This window comes from Schistocerca serialis, chromosome 3 (genome assembly GCF_023864345.2).
Source record: "Schistocerca serialis cubense isolate TAMUIC-IGC-003099 chromosome 3, iqSchSeri2.2, whole genome shotgun sequence".
Lineage (NCBI taxonomy): Eukaryota > Metazoa > Arthropoda > Insecta > Orthoptera > Acrididae > Schistocerca > Schistocerca serialis.
The window spans coordinates 75013215-75032359 of NC_064640.1; the positions used below are offsets into that span (position 1 = coordinate 75013215).

The 19145-nt window shown below is 37.3% G+C and overlaps 1 protein-coding gene across 1 annotated transcript in view; it reads left to right on the forward strand.

Moving 5' to 3' along the window:
- Positions 1-19145, forward strand: part of LOC126470685 (dynein axonemal heavy chain 7-like) — a 762325-nt gene that overhangs the window by 287072 nt on the left and 456108 nt on the right. Inside the window, exons 10-11 of the mRNA XM_050098686.1 lie at positions 9081-9271; positions 16406-16600. Of these exons, the coding sequence (XP_049954643.1) occupies positions 9081-9271; positions 16406-16600 (386 nt within the window). The remainder of the gene's footprint in view (positions 1-9080; positions 9272-16405; positions 16601-19145) is intronic.

Consider the following 19145-nt stretch of genomic DNA (forward strand, 5'->3'; position numbering starts at 1 on the left):
TATTGGTCAGAAGCTTGCTACCAAGCGTGGGTCACTCTTTTTATAATCTGGTACTGTTCTTGCATGTTTCAGAAAGACAGGAAATACACCAGCAAAGAGACACTTATTAATTACCATAGTAAACGGTTCAGCAACACTATGGATAATTTTCTTTAGAATGTTAGTGGCCATCTCATACACTGTGTGAACATTAATAAAAGTGACAAACTGCAGTGATGGATTCCTGACTGGAAATGGAGGAAAAAAGGTCCTATGAATATGTGCCTGGAAATGCATCGTTGTCACAGCAGATGGCACTCATGAATGAAAGTTCTGTAAGCAGCAGAATGGTCTGGTATTCATGTTGGGAACAAGCAGAGATGGTGTTTGTGTATGGCCAAGCAGATAGAAATGGTTGAGAGGCAGCACAGCTACGCTAAACCAAGTACCCTCACAGACACCAATGACATCACTTAACATCTCAAGCCTTTTTTTTACATTTGTGTGATTGTGGGTTGTGGGTCCTTTCAGACAGATGAAAGTGCAGGGAGATGGTTGACAGTGCATACACCAGATTTGGAGGACAGGGTTTTACCTCTTGACCAGTTCTATCTGCTTGACCATACACAAGCACCATCTTTGCTTGTTTTGGACATGAATACCAGACCAGTCTGCTGCTTGCAGTATGTTGTGTCAGTCACGTAGCCTGCAAACCAGGAAAACATGGCACATATCAGAGGAACATTCATTAGCCAGTGCCATATATCATGGTAACAATGCATCTCCAGACAAATATTCATAGGACTTTTTTTCCTTCATTTACAGTCAGGAATCTTTCTCTGCAGTTCATTAGTTTCATTTAAGTTCAACCTGTATATCCAGACTGTGAGAAGGCTTATAAGATTTTACAATATTTATTACTTAATTTTTTTGTAATTTCCTCCCATTCATGGTGTACCTTTTTACATTTCTTACAGCAGCTGCAGTGTCTGCACTGATCAGCCAGAACATTATGACCACCTACCTAATAGCTGGTATGTCTACCTTTGACACAGATAACAGTGGTGATGTATCATGAGATAGAAGCAGTGAGGTCTTGGTAGGTCACTGGAGGGAGGTGGCACCACATCTGCATACACAAGTCATCTAATTCCCGTAAATTCCGAAGAGGAATTGACGAGCTCTGATGCCACATTCAATCCCACCCCAGATGTGATTGATCGGGTTCATATCTAATGAGTTGGGAGGCCAGCACATCAATTGGAACTTGTCACTGTGTTTCTTGGATCACTACATCACGCTTGTGGCACATTCTCTTGTTGAAAAATGCCTCTGCTATTGGGAAACATGATTGTCATAAAGTGGTGCATGTAGTCTGAAATGTGTGTACGTTACTCTTTGGCTATCATTGTGCCTTGCACAAGCTCCACTGGATCCATGAATGCCCATTTGAATGTTCCCCAGAGCATAATGGTGCCACTGCCAGCTTGTCTCCATCCCACAGTACAGGTATCAAGGAGCTGTTCTCCTGGAAAATGATGGATTCACACCCTACCATCAGTATGATGAAGATGGTACTGGGATTCATCAGACCATGCAATGCTCTGCCACTGTGCCAGCATCCTTGCTGACAGTCACGTGGCCATTTCAGTCATAGTTGCTGATGTCGTAGTGTCAATATCGCCTCATGCATGGGTCATCAGCTACAGAGGCAAACTGTTAGGAGTGTTCAGACACACTTGTACTCTGTCCGGCATTGAAGTCTGATGTTAGTTTCACCACAGTTTGCTGCATGTCCTTGCAACTGAACTCGGGCTCGTTTACTACCTATTTTTCATGTGGCTCATCTGCAAAGGGGGTTGGTAGTAAACGGTTGCTTTTGCGCCCCTATTATTGAGTCAGATATTGGCTGGCTATTGAACAGCAGTGAATTGAACTATACAAGTTCACGTTGAAACTTATTTATTCAAAAGAAACACTTTAATGTTGTGCCCATGCATTTTTAAGTTCACAAATAATAATCGGTGCAATTCGTACACTGTTTGTCTCACACCCACACATGTCCACTTTGTTCCTTCGCATACACTAGCGTCCATGCTTGCAATTGCAGCACTTTGCGGCTCCCAAATCGCCACCACAACAGACAACGCACAAAGACCTCGATTTTCCCGCTCATGTCCACAGTCCTGAGTTGGGTCACATGACACCACAGTAGTCAAAATAATCGCTAAACATGGCCACAATTCGTTTACAGTATTTTATAATATTTAAATACTTAAATGAAATACATTATATAATTTTACACATTTATCGCCACACTTTTATAATTTGTTGCTATTAAAAGAAAACCAAAACACTATGCAACGGAACTATAACGCCCATCAAAACACAAAACAAGTATTTTCCGGTCAATTTTGCCCAGCGTATTATCTCTGTTGCTGTGCTTTAAATTTAAATTATGAACTACTTGAAAGAGCTCCATATTATCCCCTGTTACCTTACATCCTGTTTTACCAGTCTGCCCAGTCTACTATGTCTGACATATGTAAAGAGGGGTGTATGCCCAATCTCACGATGCCTGGACGTGGTTTCACCTCGGTTTTGCCATGTGTGGAAGACATTCATGACATTACTCCTCAAACACCTGACAAATAGTGCAGTTTCCAAAATATTCATGCCAAGTCTCCGGCCCACCACAATGTGCCCTCTGTCAAACTCAGATAGATGCACGCCTTCGCCATTCTACACAGGAATCAGCTCGCTCACTGATACTACCAGCACCAAGAGTTTGTCTGACCAGCAGTAACCTGAAGTTGCAAAGGTTGAAGTTACTGATCTAGATATCTTGGAGGAAGGAATTTGTGCACTTATTTCTACTGATGAAAGTGAACTGATGACCTGGAATGAAAACATGAATTTTGAGTTACTGATCTAGATATCTTGGAGGAAGGAATTTGTGCATTTATTTCTACTGGTGAAAGTGAACTGATGACCTGGAATGAAAACATGAATTTTGAGTGGATGTAGATGGATAGTGTGACAGTAATGCATTAGCAGTCAATCAGAATGCAAAGTGTTGGGGAAATCTGAGAAGGGAGAATATGTTACGAAGAAAGATGTAGTTGCAAATTGGCAGAATTTGAGAATACTGTGAATTCTAAGGTGAAGTGATGCACTAGCAGCAGTTTATATGATGTATTGGTCAAGGTTTATGAAGTTATTGTTGGTGATTTCTATAATGTATCGATGAATGTAATGGATGATTTAAGTACTGAATCTTATGAGTTATCAGTGGATGTTAATGGAGTTAGTTGTGATAAAGTCTGTAGTGATGTGGTGGAAATAAGCAAGGTTTTGTGTATGGGAGATGAGGTTTTAAATTGTGAGATTGTTGCAGCTGCTGATATCATTACTTCAGACAAAGGAAACAGTATATTTGGTGCTTACAAGGATGATGAAATGAAGGATTTTGAGCGTGATTTAAAGCCTACAAATGATCTGGAGGTGGAGTGGGAGAATATAGAAGTGGGTAATGGGGGAAGTATTTGTTTTAGGAGATGATGTTAGTACTGTATGGTATGACAAGGAAGATATGATTGGAAATGGTATGGGAATATTTTGAAGTTATCACTACCTTGCTGGTGGACACAGGAGAAATATAAAGTAACAAGAAGTCTTGAAGGGAGGAAAGATGAAACCAGAGTAAATGAAGTGTTTAATGAATTGTTTGATAATGATAATGAACTTGAAGGTTGGTCTGACGCTATATTGTGTACAATAGGTATGGAAGAGAAAGGAAGAGATATTGAAAGTGATCTTTTGAGTGGACAGTGTTTAGAGAGGTATGAAATTAAAAATTTGTGGCCCATAAGTGCAATAACCAATGCTGATGAAGAAAGAAAGTGTTCATTTCTCAGATCTAAAAATGATGTTCCAGCAGTAGTTACAAATTCGGTTTGTAAATGTAAGAGTCTGTTGGTGAATGAGGAAAAAGGCCTCAAGTTAGAGAGGTTAAAAAAATAAGAGAGTGGAATTAAAAAGATACTAACACTGGTGAGGAAAAATGTTATAAAAGGCAATGCTGGGAGGTTTGCACCTTCTAAAATTAGAATGGCATGTGTATTTATAAGTGTGTAAATAAGTATATATCAGGTGTAGTTTTAAGAATTTCGGTTTTTCTCCATTTTGTGTAAGGAGTAATTTGGTAAACTTAGGATGTATGTGATAAAGTAGGGGCCAAAATGTAATACTTGGAGGGAGTGTATATTGTCTGCACAACTCTTGGTGCATGAAGATCAGTAGAACATAATTAATTTCTTTATTTTCGAAATAGAGGTATGAACTGTACTGTACGTAAGATGTGAGAGAAATTCCAAGTGGTTATTTAAATGTGTTACTTGTAGTATTTTGGATGGGTTTCTCATGTAATATGTGGAGTTTAATTGTTATTGCTGTTTGCATAAAATTTAGTGCATAGAGGTTATCAGACCTCATTAAAAATTAAATTGCCTGTGGGAGTAAAACATGTAGTTACATGCAAAGTATGAGTTAAGTTTTTAGAAGATTAGAAGGATTAATTCTTTGATGCATGTTATTTTGGAAAGGTTTTGAGTAGATTTGTATGTAAAATTTTGATAACAATTTTGTATTATGATTAAGATAATAATTGTAGGGAGAAGTGTTTTATATTATGCAACTAGGATGTTGATGAATTTAGAATGCAGTTATCTTACGAGTTTGAAGGAAAGTTTTAATAAAACAACAGTCAAGATTGCAATAATATTTGTTTATTATCCCTAGTTTCAGCTCATGTTAAAACCATCCTCAGATATTTTTAGGCCCCTATGGCTGCTGCTGGCAGCTTCTCAGTTTATCACAAAATACCATGATCATACATATGATGAATGTATGATCATGGTTTCATGTGAAAAACTGAGGGGCCACCAGCACCAGCCATAATTGGCTACAAAATATGAGGTAATCTAAGAACTGGTCAGTCACATTTATTAGCTGACATTACCTTTGTAAAAGAGTGCCAAAAGGCACTTCTGACAAGCAGGTCTATATCATTGTTCAAACAATATTTAGCAAGTCTGTTGTCATTTATTGTGAGTGCACTTGCACAAGAATACTGGCTCATTTTTATGGAAAAACCTATACTTATTTTTATTGTGAAAGGTCTGAATGTGAGTGAATGAATGTTTATAATTTTTATTTATTTAAATATTGTAATAATATGTCAGATTAGTCTGGTAATTGGTCAAATGATGTCTGAAGAACATAAGAATAATGTATTTCTGGAGGGGATGGCTTTCAGCCAATGGAAAGAGAGACAGTAGCAGAACACTATGGAAATCATGTGGAGACTGGGACTTTCAAGTGAAGAGCTCAAGGGAGCAATTCTGGGCACATTATGTGAGATCTGGAAGGAAGCAGACTTTCCTGTGGTAATGAGTGATATTAGATCATGGAGGTGTTTGTTTCTGGATAGTGAACAGCCACTGCCACACTTTAACTTCTGAAGGAACTTTATTTCTAGAGGCTCCAGACTAGAACTTGAACTTTTCCGCCAAATTATTGAACTGAGGATAGACAGAGTATGAGTTACTATTCTATGTATCACATGTTGAACTCTGAACTGTTTTGAGCTGGTGCATTTTTCAAGTATTGTGATGACAAAATGGACTTATTTCTTGTGTTTCTTTGATTACAATTTAGTTTGGGGATTTTGCTGCCATTCTCATAATGCTCTCAATGAAACTTTGCTGTATTTGATAAGGGTATTTTCTGTCTGTACGTTAATTAAATATTGTAAGACCACTTCCCATTTATTTAGGATGTCCTTTCTTGAATAAACATTATTAAATAGAATTCCCTGTAGTCTACATCAATTACAGACAATAAAATAGGACTCTTGTTGTTAAATTATGCATTTAACTTTTCATTTGTATTTCTGTGTATTTTATTAACTCACATTTCTAGGCAGTGCATGGACTATTTGACTGCAGGCTCAAACCTACAGGTTATTATTTGCAGTGAATTAGCTGCAGGGCATGAAAGCTGACATGTGCAACTTGATCCTCTGACTGCATCATGCTGTTCCTTTTCAACAGAGAAATGCATAGCCCATGCACCTAAAGCACAAGTAACGACAGGTAATGGCACAACAGATTTGATCACATGGGATGCTGTTTGGAAGAGCAACTACACTACCAATAACCATTTGATACAGTCACAGGGCATAGTTTTGTGGGTCTGGGATATGGTTGGTTAAGGGGGAGCAAGTAAATATGAGGGCTGAAAGTTAAGGCAGGAAATTTGGGTAGCATGTGCGAAAAGAGATCAGGGATAGATGACTTTATTTTATGATTATGGAGTCTTTGAGGGTTATGAGTTGTGACATGTTGAGGTTTGGAACTTATTTTTTCATTTTTAGAGTTAGATTTTTAAGATTAAGGACTTTAATATCTGGGCATGATAAACTGAAGGAATGTGTTGGAAAAGGTGGGAGTGGAGTCCAAATTAAGTGTTGGGCTTCTGTGGGGGTTTTTGGCTTTCTGGCATGCATGGGTTGATGGTGGGGATGTTTTGGGGGAAATTGTATCAGAATATTGACTGAGAATGGCATAAATTTTCACATGGCTGGATATCTTACCTGCAACTACTGGAGTTGAAGCTGTTGATGATGTAGCTGGTGTGGTCACAGCTGTTGCATATGAAGCTAGTGCAGATTTGGTTGTGGCTGCAGTAGTTTCAGATGGTGCTTCTGCTCCCAGATCTATTTGTGATGATGATCTTGGTGGCAATGGAGTAACAGCTAAGGCTGGAAATGTTTCTGACTGGAACAGTTGAAGTGGTGATGATGGTGCATGTGGTGGTGGTGGTGGCCGTATGGTTGTGGCTGCAATAGTTTCAGATGGTGCTTCTGCTCCCAGGCCTATTTGTGATGATGATCTTGGTGGCAATGGAGTAACAGTTAAGGCTGGCAATGTTTCTGACTGGAAACAGTTGAAGTGGTGATGATGGTGCTTGTGGTGGTGGTGGTGGCAGTATGATGGTGGTGGTGGTGACGGCAACAGCAGCTGTCGCAGTGGCAATGGCAGTGGCAATGGCAATGGAGCTGCAACATGCACTGGAGGGATACATTCTATAAAGGAGAAGTCTGGTAGGTTCCGAGGTTCAATAAGTGTAGATAGAAAGGCCAGTGGAGCCACATTGTGGAGTAGTGGGCAAGGTGGGAAAAGTGGGGAGAACAGGTGGGCATATTCAAAAGGAATAAAGGCATAACTGGAGGTGGAAGTGAACTACAAGTGGGAGTATAGGATTCTGTATGTTGTAGTTATGGGCTGGTTTATCATAGATTATAAGGGCAGCAACATTGAATCTGGAAGACAAAAAGCCTTGATGAAGGCATGGAAAACCAAGTGATGAAACTGAATCAATAACAGGTAACAAAGATGATGAGTGGCAATGAAGGTGAAGACTGACAATAAAGGTGATGATGAAGACATCAATGGAAAGGGGAGGAAATTTTTCCCGGATGAAATTTTAACCCCAAGAGCAGTCTAGGCAGTTATTTTCCCAGTGGGAGGAGGTGTCCTATCCCATGAATGAACAATTGTACACTATACACAGCGTATAAAAAACTGTGGAATTAAATTTCAAAGTATAACAACAAACTTTCTCATGAGAACATGCCCGTGTAATATGTTGTCTGTCTCCTCACTATGTCAAATTAAAGTAAAAGTTCACAGTTTTGATTATTATTACCAATGTACTGATCAGGGTCAACATATTGCAAGTTGATCCTAATGGCAGTAGTCAAAATAATTGTCAAAAGCTGGAATCTTTCTTTCTATTTTAACAGTGCTGGAAAACCAAGGACATTTTACACTATGCCTGCCAAAATTTGCATCTCAAAATGAGTTAATTTTTCTTTCTTTTCCCCAAAACAGTCCACAGGTGACTGCTGGTCCATAGTGTCCAACGGGCAGTACACCCCAGTACACCCGTGGACTGTTCGAGCAAGAAATACACTGGGAGAAATTGAAGAATAACTTGTCTTTTTTTGTTGATCTTTTATTTGTGCTTTATTGTTATGTTAATTAGATGTCTGAAATGTGTGTAAAATGATCTGTGGATAAATAAAAAAGTAATAAACTAACTAAATTTTATGCCGTATATTTTGGTCTTCATTCTGAAGACTGGTTTGATGCAACTCTCCACAACAGTCTAGCCTATGCAAGTCTCTTCATCATTGTATGACTGCTGCAACCTATATAAATTTTAACATGTTAAGTGTGTTAGTGCCTTGGTCACCCTCAACAATTTCTACCCTCCACACCGATTTCTCTTTCTCAGAAATTATTTTCTTGCTATCACCAGTTGGCATTTACTATACAGTAAGAGGACTGATGTATCAATTTTTATTTTATAGTCCACTGCTATTATTATTATTATTATTATTATTATTATTATTATTATTTTGCACAATATTGTCCTCTTACAAGGCTAATCATAAAGTTTCAACTATCAGTTCAGAAAATAAAGTTATGTAACTAATTCCTGGTTTGTTTGCAAGTGAATGTCTTCAGACCTGGTACACAACAAAATATCCATGCAAAAGTTCCACAAATCATTTATGAAGTGGATACAGGCTGTGCCATTTTGGTTTGACTCATCTTGTGGTATGAAGATTTTGTTGTGTACCAGCACCACAGACATGTACCTGCATACAAACAAAAAAATTATAGTTGTGTAAACTTATTTTATGAAGTTCATAACTAAAAATTTATAAATACTGTTCATACTGTCACAGTTTTAACCTTTGGAGCTGATGTGGCATAAAAAAAAATATTTGAGTAACAAATCAGTTGACAGTGAGCCACTGAAGACCAAAGGTTAGTCATATCAAAACAGCTAACCATGTCTATCAGTATCTTAGTTTGTCTGTGGAGTTCAGTCTTATGCTACATATGTTTACCATTGCTTAACCCATGTGGGTATTCTCTTTGTAAATTAATGAGGTATTTACAGTATTTATGCTACCTAAAACCACATGTGATGCACTATGTTCACAATATGTACTTCACTTTTTTAAGATCTGCATCAGTGGAGAGATGATCTAAGGAACCTACTCAAAAACTGTGGTGGCAGAAGTTTGGAGACAGCTTTTCTGATTACTGAAGCACAAATTAAAGAGGAGGTATTTTTAGGTGACATAGAACTCCTTTTGGATTCTGGTGAAGTTCCAAACATATTCTCTGTTAATGAGAAACAGGAAATCTTGGAGGTAAACTGAGTAACAGTCTCCAGTTTCCTTTGAAATTTAATTTTAATCTGCAATGATATGCTTACATTTTCTTGTACAATATTACTGAAACCTACAACTTTGTCCTTATGGAATGCTGTGTTCCTGTAGAACATTTTCAACTTTTAAACACCATTCTTCTTCATTGCCCTACAGTAAAAAATAATTTTGTGCAAATAATTTTCAGTCATACAATCATTATTTTACTGTCTTGCTGGCTCAGTATTTCAGGGTTTACGAACAGTACTGTCTACATCCCATAAAGTGTATGTTTTATTGCAAGTGACACTGAACTTTGTTTCATAAGTTTTAGCTTTGGATGTAATGATTGGAGCAGGTGCAAAAATTTGAGTAAAGTGATAAAGAAGTAAATACTTTAAGTTATCTAGACAATATTATTCCTAAAACTCCATAACTCATTTCAAGAATTTAGTTATTTTATTAAGAACATAACAGTCACAGCTCATTTCCATCATCAGGTGGTGCTGATTCTACTGTGCAATCAAGAAGGTACTCCATGTGTATATACTTTAGTTTTTTAGTTTCCATTTTCTTCAGTATCCAGTGCACTCCCTAATATTTGTAAGCACCCCCTATGAGCCCATGGCTAATATATCTGAAGTTCCTGGATTTCCATTGATGTAGCTGGCATTTTGAGTACAGATATTTACTGTTGAGTTCACTCCGGAGTTTCCCTAGTTTCTATATAATATTTGCTCCTATTGCAGTTGCTAGGAAGAGAGGAATATGAGTGCCAGTCCATTCTTGCGCTGTTAAGTGTCCTGTTCATAGTCTGGTCCTGTTGCAAGCTTGCAAAATGTGAGAGCTCCAGAGCCTTCTGCATCCCCACCCACCATCCACTCTTCTGTTACAATAGTAGGCTGAGAGCAGGCTCCTAAGCCCTGCCAAATTGGTATCACACTTCTCTGTTTAAGTTCCCTGCAAATGTGGTTTCTAGAGACTCTTTTATTACACACTCTCAAGTTTGGGATCTGAGCAATAAGCTGATCTTCAAAGTACCGCATATCATGTCATAGTTTCACTCATGCATGATATTTCTGCAAACCATGGATGAAGGGCAACAGGTTGATTTAGTATTCCTACATTTCCAGAAGACATTTGCTATGGTGCCCCACTGCTGATTGTTACTGAGGCTTCAAACATACAGTGCAGGTTACCAGATATGTGAGTAGCTTGTAGACTTCTTGAGTAATAGAACCCATTAAATTGTCCTTGATGGTGAGTGTCCCTCAGAGACATGGCTATTATCAGGAGTGACCCAGTGAAGTGTGGTGGGACCACTCTTATTTTTTATATACATAAACGATTTGATGGACAGAATGAGAAGCAATCTGCTACTGTTTGCTGATGGTGCTGTGTTGCATTGGAAAGTTTTATTGTTGGGTGAATGTAGGAGGATACAAGATGACTTACACAAAATTTCTAGTTAGTGTGATGAATGGTAGCTTGTTCTGAATGTAAGTCAAGTGCAGATGAGCAAGAAAAACAATCCTGTGAAGCACAAATACATCATTAGTAGTGTACCGTTCGAAACACTCACATTGATTAAATATCTAGGCATAATGCTGCAAAACTACATGAAATGAAATGGTAGTAGGGAAAGCAGATCATTGACTTCAGTTTGTTGGGAGAGTTTTAGGAACATGTCGCTCATTTAGAGGAGACATGCAAGAGGATAGTCTCATGCAAGAAGACTACACATAGAACCCTAATATGACCTATTTGTCAAGTACTGCTTGAGTATCTGTGATCCCCACCAGGTCAGATTAAAGGAAGACATTGAAGTAATTCAGAGGCAGGCTTCTAGATTTGTTGCTGGTAGGTTCAGTCAACTCACATGTATTACAGAAGTCTTTCATGAACTCAAATGGGGATTCTTGGAGAGAATATGATGTTCTTTTCATAAAACACTATTGAGAAAATTAAGAGAAATGGCAGTAGAAGTTGACTGCAGAAGGATTCTAATGCACCCAATGTACATTTTGCATAAGGAACAAAAAGATAAGATAATAGAAATTAGTGCTTATATGGAGGCATAAAGACAATGATTTTTCCTCTGTTCTGTTTTAGAGTGGAATGGGAAAGTACATGACTATTAGTTTTACAAGGACCCTCTGACATGAACCATATGGTGGCTTACAGTAGCCTCAATTATATTTGGTGTTCTTAACATCAGGTATTAGTGATGCTAGTTGTCTGTCTGATATAGGCTATGCCACATTTGTAGAGTATGCAGCAAATTTCAGATTTTTGTAATCTGAAGTTATCCCTGATATTGCCCAGATTACCAGATGCTTATGGGTCAGTGTGGCATACCTTTCACCCTATGCTTCTTCAGTGTACTGTAAATTTTGGTAGACACTGCAACAGCATAAGCCAAATATGACATCCCTTTCACCCTGTGCTTCTTCAGCTTCCTAGAAGTTTTTGTAGCTGCCGCCATAGCGTAAGGATTATAGGTGATAGGCTGATAGCTTTGGACTCCTCTGCTTCTCCATTTTTATTTATTTATTTTAGTTTTTGTTTCATAGGTCACAAGGATGTAGAACATGTCATACTTTTACAATGAGTCCATACATGTTATTCTTACACACTGGTGTGTACATAGAATAGTTTCAGTTATAAAGACAAGTAGTTGTTAACCACATAATTCATATTAAGTGTTTAACATTTTACCATGCCTTAAACACTCATACAGCATTATACAATTCAAATAAGAAATAAATACCTGCTTCAAGAAGGTACTGTTTTAGATGTTTTATTAATGTAGTTATCTCAGTAATACTAGATTTGGTGTTGGGTGGCAAAAAATTATTAGCCTTTATGCTGCAGCAGTGAACTCCCTTCTGTACTAAGCTGAGGCATTTCAGCTCTCCATACAAGTCATTCTTATTTTCTGTATTATGGTTGTGATATGCTTTGTTGATTTTGTACAGTCTAAAATTCTTGGCAACATAAGAGACAGGAGGAAGAATGCACTGTGATGGCATGGTAGGGTACCCAGCTGATGAATAAATTTTTACATGAAGGTGGGCTGCATGCATGAGTCTCATCCATTGTTTTTGTGTAGCAATGTCTTTTTTTCATCTTAATTTTATTTCATGAGACATGGTCAAGAGGAAATAGCCCAAGTTTGCAGCTTTGCCCACATCCTTATCACCCACTGAAGCAAATTTTGTTCCGCAAGCAAAGGGTGTGTAGAGATCAGTTTGTTGACTATGTGTAGTTCAAAGAATTCGGAGGACTGTAATCTCATTTAGCCTTAATCATTACAGTTTGTTTCTATTTCCTTCACCATAACATACAAGACAACACTGACACATTTCTAAACACAGAACTTCCACAGTCAGGTACTCAAATGTACTGTACAAAGAAGACGTAGACCTGCTAGCATGAAATGAATACAGAGCATTAAGTGTCCAAGTACATGCACTGGCTACAAACCATGTAGAGGACATTTACCAGAAACTGGGACTGTATCAAATACAGAACACATCACAGGGAAGGACCTGACAATAGTATATAAGCATGGAATACCCTCTTGATATCTAACCAGCATTGGTAGCATCTGATGATGGTGACCAGCAGTCTCACTGAAATATCTGTTGCAAAATATTCACATCTGGTTGTAATGTCAATAAATGATTCACAGCTATAAACCTATGAAAATCTGTGGTTTACAATAATTCTGTTGTTTACATCTACATATTAGCATTAAATATCTCATTTTTGTAAGCATGAAAACTCACATTTGTCTTGTGAAATGTAATAAGTATCTTATAACACTCTTTCCATTAAAATGTTTGAGGATCAACACAATTTACATTATTTCACTATGTGTTACCTGATGAACTGCCATATTGCTAATCTGAATGAGCTACTTAGTCATTAAGAGGAGACATATATACATGGCTCAAAGGCTAAGTATTTTAGGGGTACTGCCACACTATCTATCCAAAGGTTGGGGCTCAATCCCAAGCGCATTTACCTTTAGCAGTAAACTATAAATGTAAAAATGCCAGCACCATTTATAGGACTAAGTATTAAACATTTTTTGTTTTCTCATCATTCTTTCAACAGGTTTGATTCAACAGATTTGAAGCAGCCTGCTACAATTTATTCTCTTGTATCATTCTCTTCACCTAAGAGCAACAGTTACAAACAAAATCCTCAATTATTTCTCTTGCATATTCCAGTCTCTGCCTTTCCCTGCAATTTTAGCCTTGATGACTCTCTCTAGAGCAATGAAGTTATTCCTTAATGTCTTAACACATTTTCCATTATCCCACACATTCTTCTAGTTAAACTGTAGGCATCTCTGTAACTGTCAAAGTAAATTTGTTTAATGGTCAGAGGAAGGCACAGGAATATTATCTTCAGTAATACTGTGCAATCTTCAAAGAGCTCTCTGCACTGAGGACAGCTTTTGCTTACTTATTGGATAAACCATTTTGCAGTGTAACTGTAAACAACAACAGGAAAGAATTAAAACAGTTATGAGAATACCAAAATTTTACCATTGGACTGACTGATATCTGTCAAATTGTAATTGATAACCTATCTTAAGGAAGAAACTTATATGACTTAAGGAGGGTCATAGATTCTCTCTCCATGTGTGATGCCCTATTCCTTGCAGCAGATTATAACAGTTTGAGTGATATGCCAAAACATTTATATAACTCTTTTGGTATAATAAAGAATGAAACTTTCATAATGTTGAATCATTCTTACAGCAAAATGAAATGTACTCAGTGTCCATCTGTAGTAACATTTGAAAATTTGTGTCCATATCAAGATTTGTACCTGCTTTTTGTAAACAGACTACTTACTATTATGTTATCCAGACACATTTCATGGTTGGCCAAAATTCTCATTGTACTGAGAATGTTCCTTCCTACACATTTAACACTTAGATGCAGAGGTTCTCCCATTATATGCATCGCACCACTACAGTTAAATGTAGGTGGATGACTCTGGCATCATTTTATAAGTACTTGAGATTGCATTTCATATGTAATTGAAGAGAATCAGTATATCTGGAAAGGGGTGCTGCTGATAAATTTAAGCTTATCATAAATGAATACATATTGCTGTTTGAAGCAGTAACTCCCTACCCATTACCCCTGGCCCTACACCTCTATGACTTATAACTTACATTTCTTTTGCTCCCCTGAATGTTGTAATGCAACAATAGCAAAATCAGTACATCTCTTTTTTATTGTTATCATGTAATATTTAATTGTATAACACTGTTTAATTGGGTCACAATGCAGCTTAATTATGACGAAAGGTCCTATTTAATGGTGTTATGTGTAATTAGCTGTTAATCACTTTGCATCTGTCCATGACTGAACATACAAGATGGTTAAATGAAATTTACAATAGTTACATAAATATTCTTAAAAATGCGTAGTAACTCTAGTCCATCCCAATGAATACTTGTGTTATACACTGATCAGTCAGAACTTTATGACTACCTATCAAATAGCCAGTATGTGCACCTTTGGCAAGGAAACAGCAGCCATGCATCATGGCATCGCAGCAATGAGACCTTGGTAGGTCACTGTAGGGAGTTGGCACCATATCTACATGCACAAGTCACCTAAATCCCATAAATTCCAGGGAGGTGGCGATGAGCTCTGATGCTGTGTTCAATCACATCCCAGATGTGTTTGATTGGGTTCAGGTCTGGCGAGTTGGGTGGCCAGCATATCAATTGGAACTCTCCACTGTGTCCTCTGAACCACTCCATCACATTGACAGCTTTGTGATATAGCACATTACCTTGTTGAAAAATGCCACTGCCATTGAGAAACATTATCGTCATGAAGGGGTGTACATGGTCTGCAACCAGTGTTCAATACTCCTTGGTCTCATGGTGCCTTGCATGAGCTAAACTGGATCTGTAGATGCCCTATGTGACTGTTCCCCAGAGCAAGATGTAGCAAGCACCAGCTTGTCTCCGTCCCACAGTACTTGTGTCAAGGAGCTGTTCCCCTGGAAGACTATGGATTCGTGCCCTCTCAATTGGCACAATGAAGAAAATATCAGGATTTATCAGACCATGTAACACTCTGCTACTGCACCAGTGTTCAGTGGCAATGATCATGTGCCCATTTCAGTTGTAGTTGCTGAAGTCATGATGTTAACATTGGCACATACAGAATTGTCAGGTGCAGAGGCCCATTGTTGTGAGTATTTGATGCGCTGTGTGTTCAGACACACTTGTTCTCTGCCCAGCATTGAAGTCTGATTTTAGTTCCACTACAGTTCACTGAATGTCCTATTTTACCAGTCTGCCCAGCCAATGACATCCAACATCTGTAATGAGGAGCAGCCACCCAACCCCACAACATGTGGTCCTGATTTCACCTTCATTTCACAACATATTGAAGACATTCACCATAGCACTCCTTGAACACCTGACAAGTTGTGCAGTTTCTGAAATTTTCATGCCAATCCTCCTACCGTCACAATCTGCCCTAAGTCAAACTCAGATAGATCGTGCACTTCCCCCTTTTCTACACATGGACAGCATGCTCTCTGCTACTACACGCATCCTGAATGTGTCTAACTAGCAGTCATTCTTTGCCAGTTAATGTTGCTATTGCCTGTATGGATTTATGTCGAGAGCAGGTCAGCCTTCATAATGTTGTGGCTGATCACTGTGTACCTTACAGGTTCAGCAGCATTCTCTTTTAATTGAGGATGTCTGGTGTCTACATCTGTCATGAAGTTCCACAGCAATGATCAGTAACATTTGCCTGAATTTTTCCTCTATTTTGAGCATCCTATGTATCAATTCAATGTATGCTTTGGTATCTGCTACTTCTGCACTGTCTTCTTTTTTTAAAAGAGAAGTAAAATTAAGAGCCAAAAATTATTATATGTACTTTTTGATGAACAAATATAGCATAGTCCTTTAATCAGTCAATTATTATTTCAACAGAAGGGCCATTTAAGTTATTTGAAAACAAAAACAGCCTGTTACGCACTTTAAAAAACAAATGGTGTTAATACATATGTGTTTCTGTTACAATGCAAAAGCATTACTATACAAACAAAATCTTATTTTGTATTTTATGATATTTTCAGCTTGTGCGACTTTCTGCCCAAGGAGGGAATAGCAATCTAGATATCAGTGCACTTTCAGTATTCTCCTTCTTTGTCAATCAGTGTAGACAGAAATTACACCTCATATTATGCATCAGTCCTGCCAGCTCATCATTTCGCAAGTGGCTACATCTTTATCCTTCAGTTATAAACTGTTGTACAGTTAATTGGTTTCAGGTATGTTTCTTCTTATAGTGCTTTTACTAACGCTTGTGGTTTCCCACTGAGCAGCCTTTTGCTGTTAATGAGAATGCTTGGAGTAGCAGTAAGAAAATATATTTCACACTCAAGTTATTAATTCCAGAAATATATGATAATATATACATTATATAAATGAGCTGAAACTTCTTATTGTTCTATAATACAAAAAGATGAAATTTTTTTCTAGTAAAATACAAACAATCATAAAAAGATTAAAAAATATTTCTTTTTGAAACATATTTGCAGATGTACAGTAATGTTTAAACAAAGAAATTGCCCAAACATTACATTTCCAAAATACTATGGTAAGAGTGTAATAATAGTCTTGCCTTTCTTCAGTATGAAGCTGACATGAAAAGTAGTTGCTATTTTACTTCACCCTCCATTATACTCCAATAGCAAGTCTGTTCTCTTAGTCATTATTCTTGAAACAGGATAGTGTAGAATCACCAAGGTAGAAGCAGTCGAGTAGAACATCTTGAAATACAACAGATATTCCGGATCTCAGTACAGGGCAGTGCTCAGTGAGCAAATGGTTCCTATTATCTTGGGGTGACTAATTCTCCAGGGCTATTTACTTTATGTGCTTTTACTGAGCATTTCAGATAATCAAAAATAGTGTCCACCAACCACACAAAAAATAATTCTTTAAACACATTTGAATAAGTAAAAGATAAAAATAATAGTCTATCTATCTATAATATAACTGTATATGTAAGTTTCAAAAATTTATTATTTTTATTGGTATATCTATTTCTTCTTCTTCTTGACAGTGACAGACACATCAGTATTGAAATTTTTTTGTGAGAATAGACTTTTTCGATCTTTATCTCACAGCTGAAATAATTTGTTGGTTATATACAGGTAGTTTAAAGTACAAATTAAAACCTCCATTTGTAAGCACCTATAACTCAATAAAAGTTCTCTTTCATCTTCTTTCAATGACTAAACACTTTTCCTGCTCTAATCACAAAGAAAGATATTATCAGTGTCTCAGAGCTGAAAGAACTTGGTTGTAAAGATTATACCAAAAATCTCCATATCTAAAGATTTATAACTCAAAACAATTCTCCTTTTTCTTATTTCAACAGCCAAGCTATCGGCTACAGACATGCATAAAGGAAGTTATTACTAACATTTCCTCGGTGAATAGAGCTAGTCAGCCAGATCTGTAATTTCACATGTAAAAGTTTTAGCCACAATAGAGCAGTTTCTCAGAGCACCATATTTTATTTAGTGAGAGAATTATGAATACTACAGCAGTAGAAAATACTCATAATCATCCCATAGCAATAAAAAAAAATATGAAGGCAGAATTTGTGATATACTAGGAAATGCTTCCTGTGATATTGTAGGCTGTGATGGTCATTATCATTCCCAATAAAAGGTTTCCAGGTATGTGATCAAAATGTCATGTTGTTTTACAAACTTTTGTCCACTGGCGCAAGTGATCATCATTAGTATAGTGAATTTACTACTGACCAAGTACCATCTTCAGATCTTATTTAGTGAACTGGTAATTTCATCCTGCTTCTGGATTCAGTTTATTAAGAATGTATTTAAACATTATTTTCAACTGGGTGTAGGTGTGGAAGGGTGGGGACTGACATCTTTTCTTAATATTAGTTCATATTTTAATTCCTACTGACTGGTATCAGTAAATGAAGGACAAGATGGAACAGTAATATGCTTCAGTGTCAGCTGCTAGTGGCCATTGCTGGAGCAAAAATATTATGTCACTGTATTAACTTGCCTCTCATTTTACCATAACACCCAATATAAGATAAAATGAATATCAATAACAGATGTTAAAACCCCCAAAACCGCTCCCGTCGGAGGTTCGAGTCCTCCTTCAGACATGCGCGCATGTACGTGGTTCTTAGCAGAAGTTAGTTTAAGTAGTGTGTAAGTCTAGGGACCGACGACCTCAGCAGTTTGGTCCCACAGGATTTCACACACATTTGAACATTTGAATCCCCAAAAGGAAAAACAAAACCAACAACCAAAAAGAAGAAACTATGATCCAGAAAAGATAACTAACTCTAAGGAGTTTTCCCTCACAATTGAAGACATGAAAAACCAAAACTGGGATTAAATAAAAGAAAGCCTAATAAGTAAAGCTGACAATTAGCTCCCATAATCAATGCCAAAAATATGCATGGTGTATGAAAAAATGTGACAGACTCCTTGTGCTCAGAAGAAAAGCATGGCAACAGTGGTAATCACAGAAAAATGAACATAACAGACAGAAATTCTTAAACAAAAGAAAAGAAGTGAGCAAAAATCTCAAAAGAAAAAAGAAAGCCCAAGAAGTCCAACTCCTCCTTCAAAGTAATCAATACTTCATCAAAACCAACGCAAGGAACTTTTATAAGACTTTAAATCAAAAAGTAATGAAATACAGAACACCAACACTACAACTCCATGACAATATTGCCCACAACAACAGAAGAATATTTCAGAAACCTAATCAACTGTTTAGAACCAATAGAAGAATGAAATTTTAGACCACATCAATAAC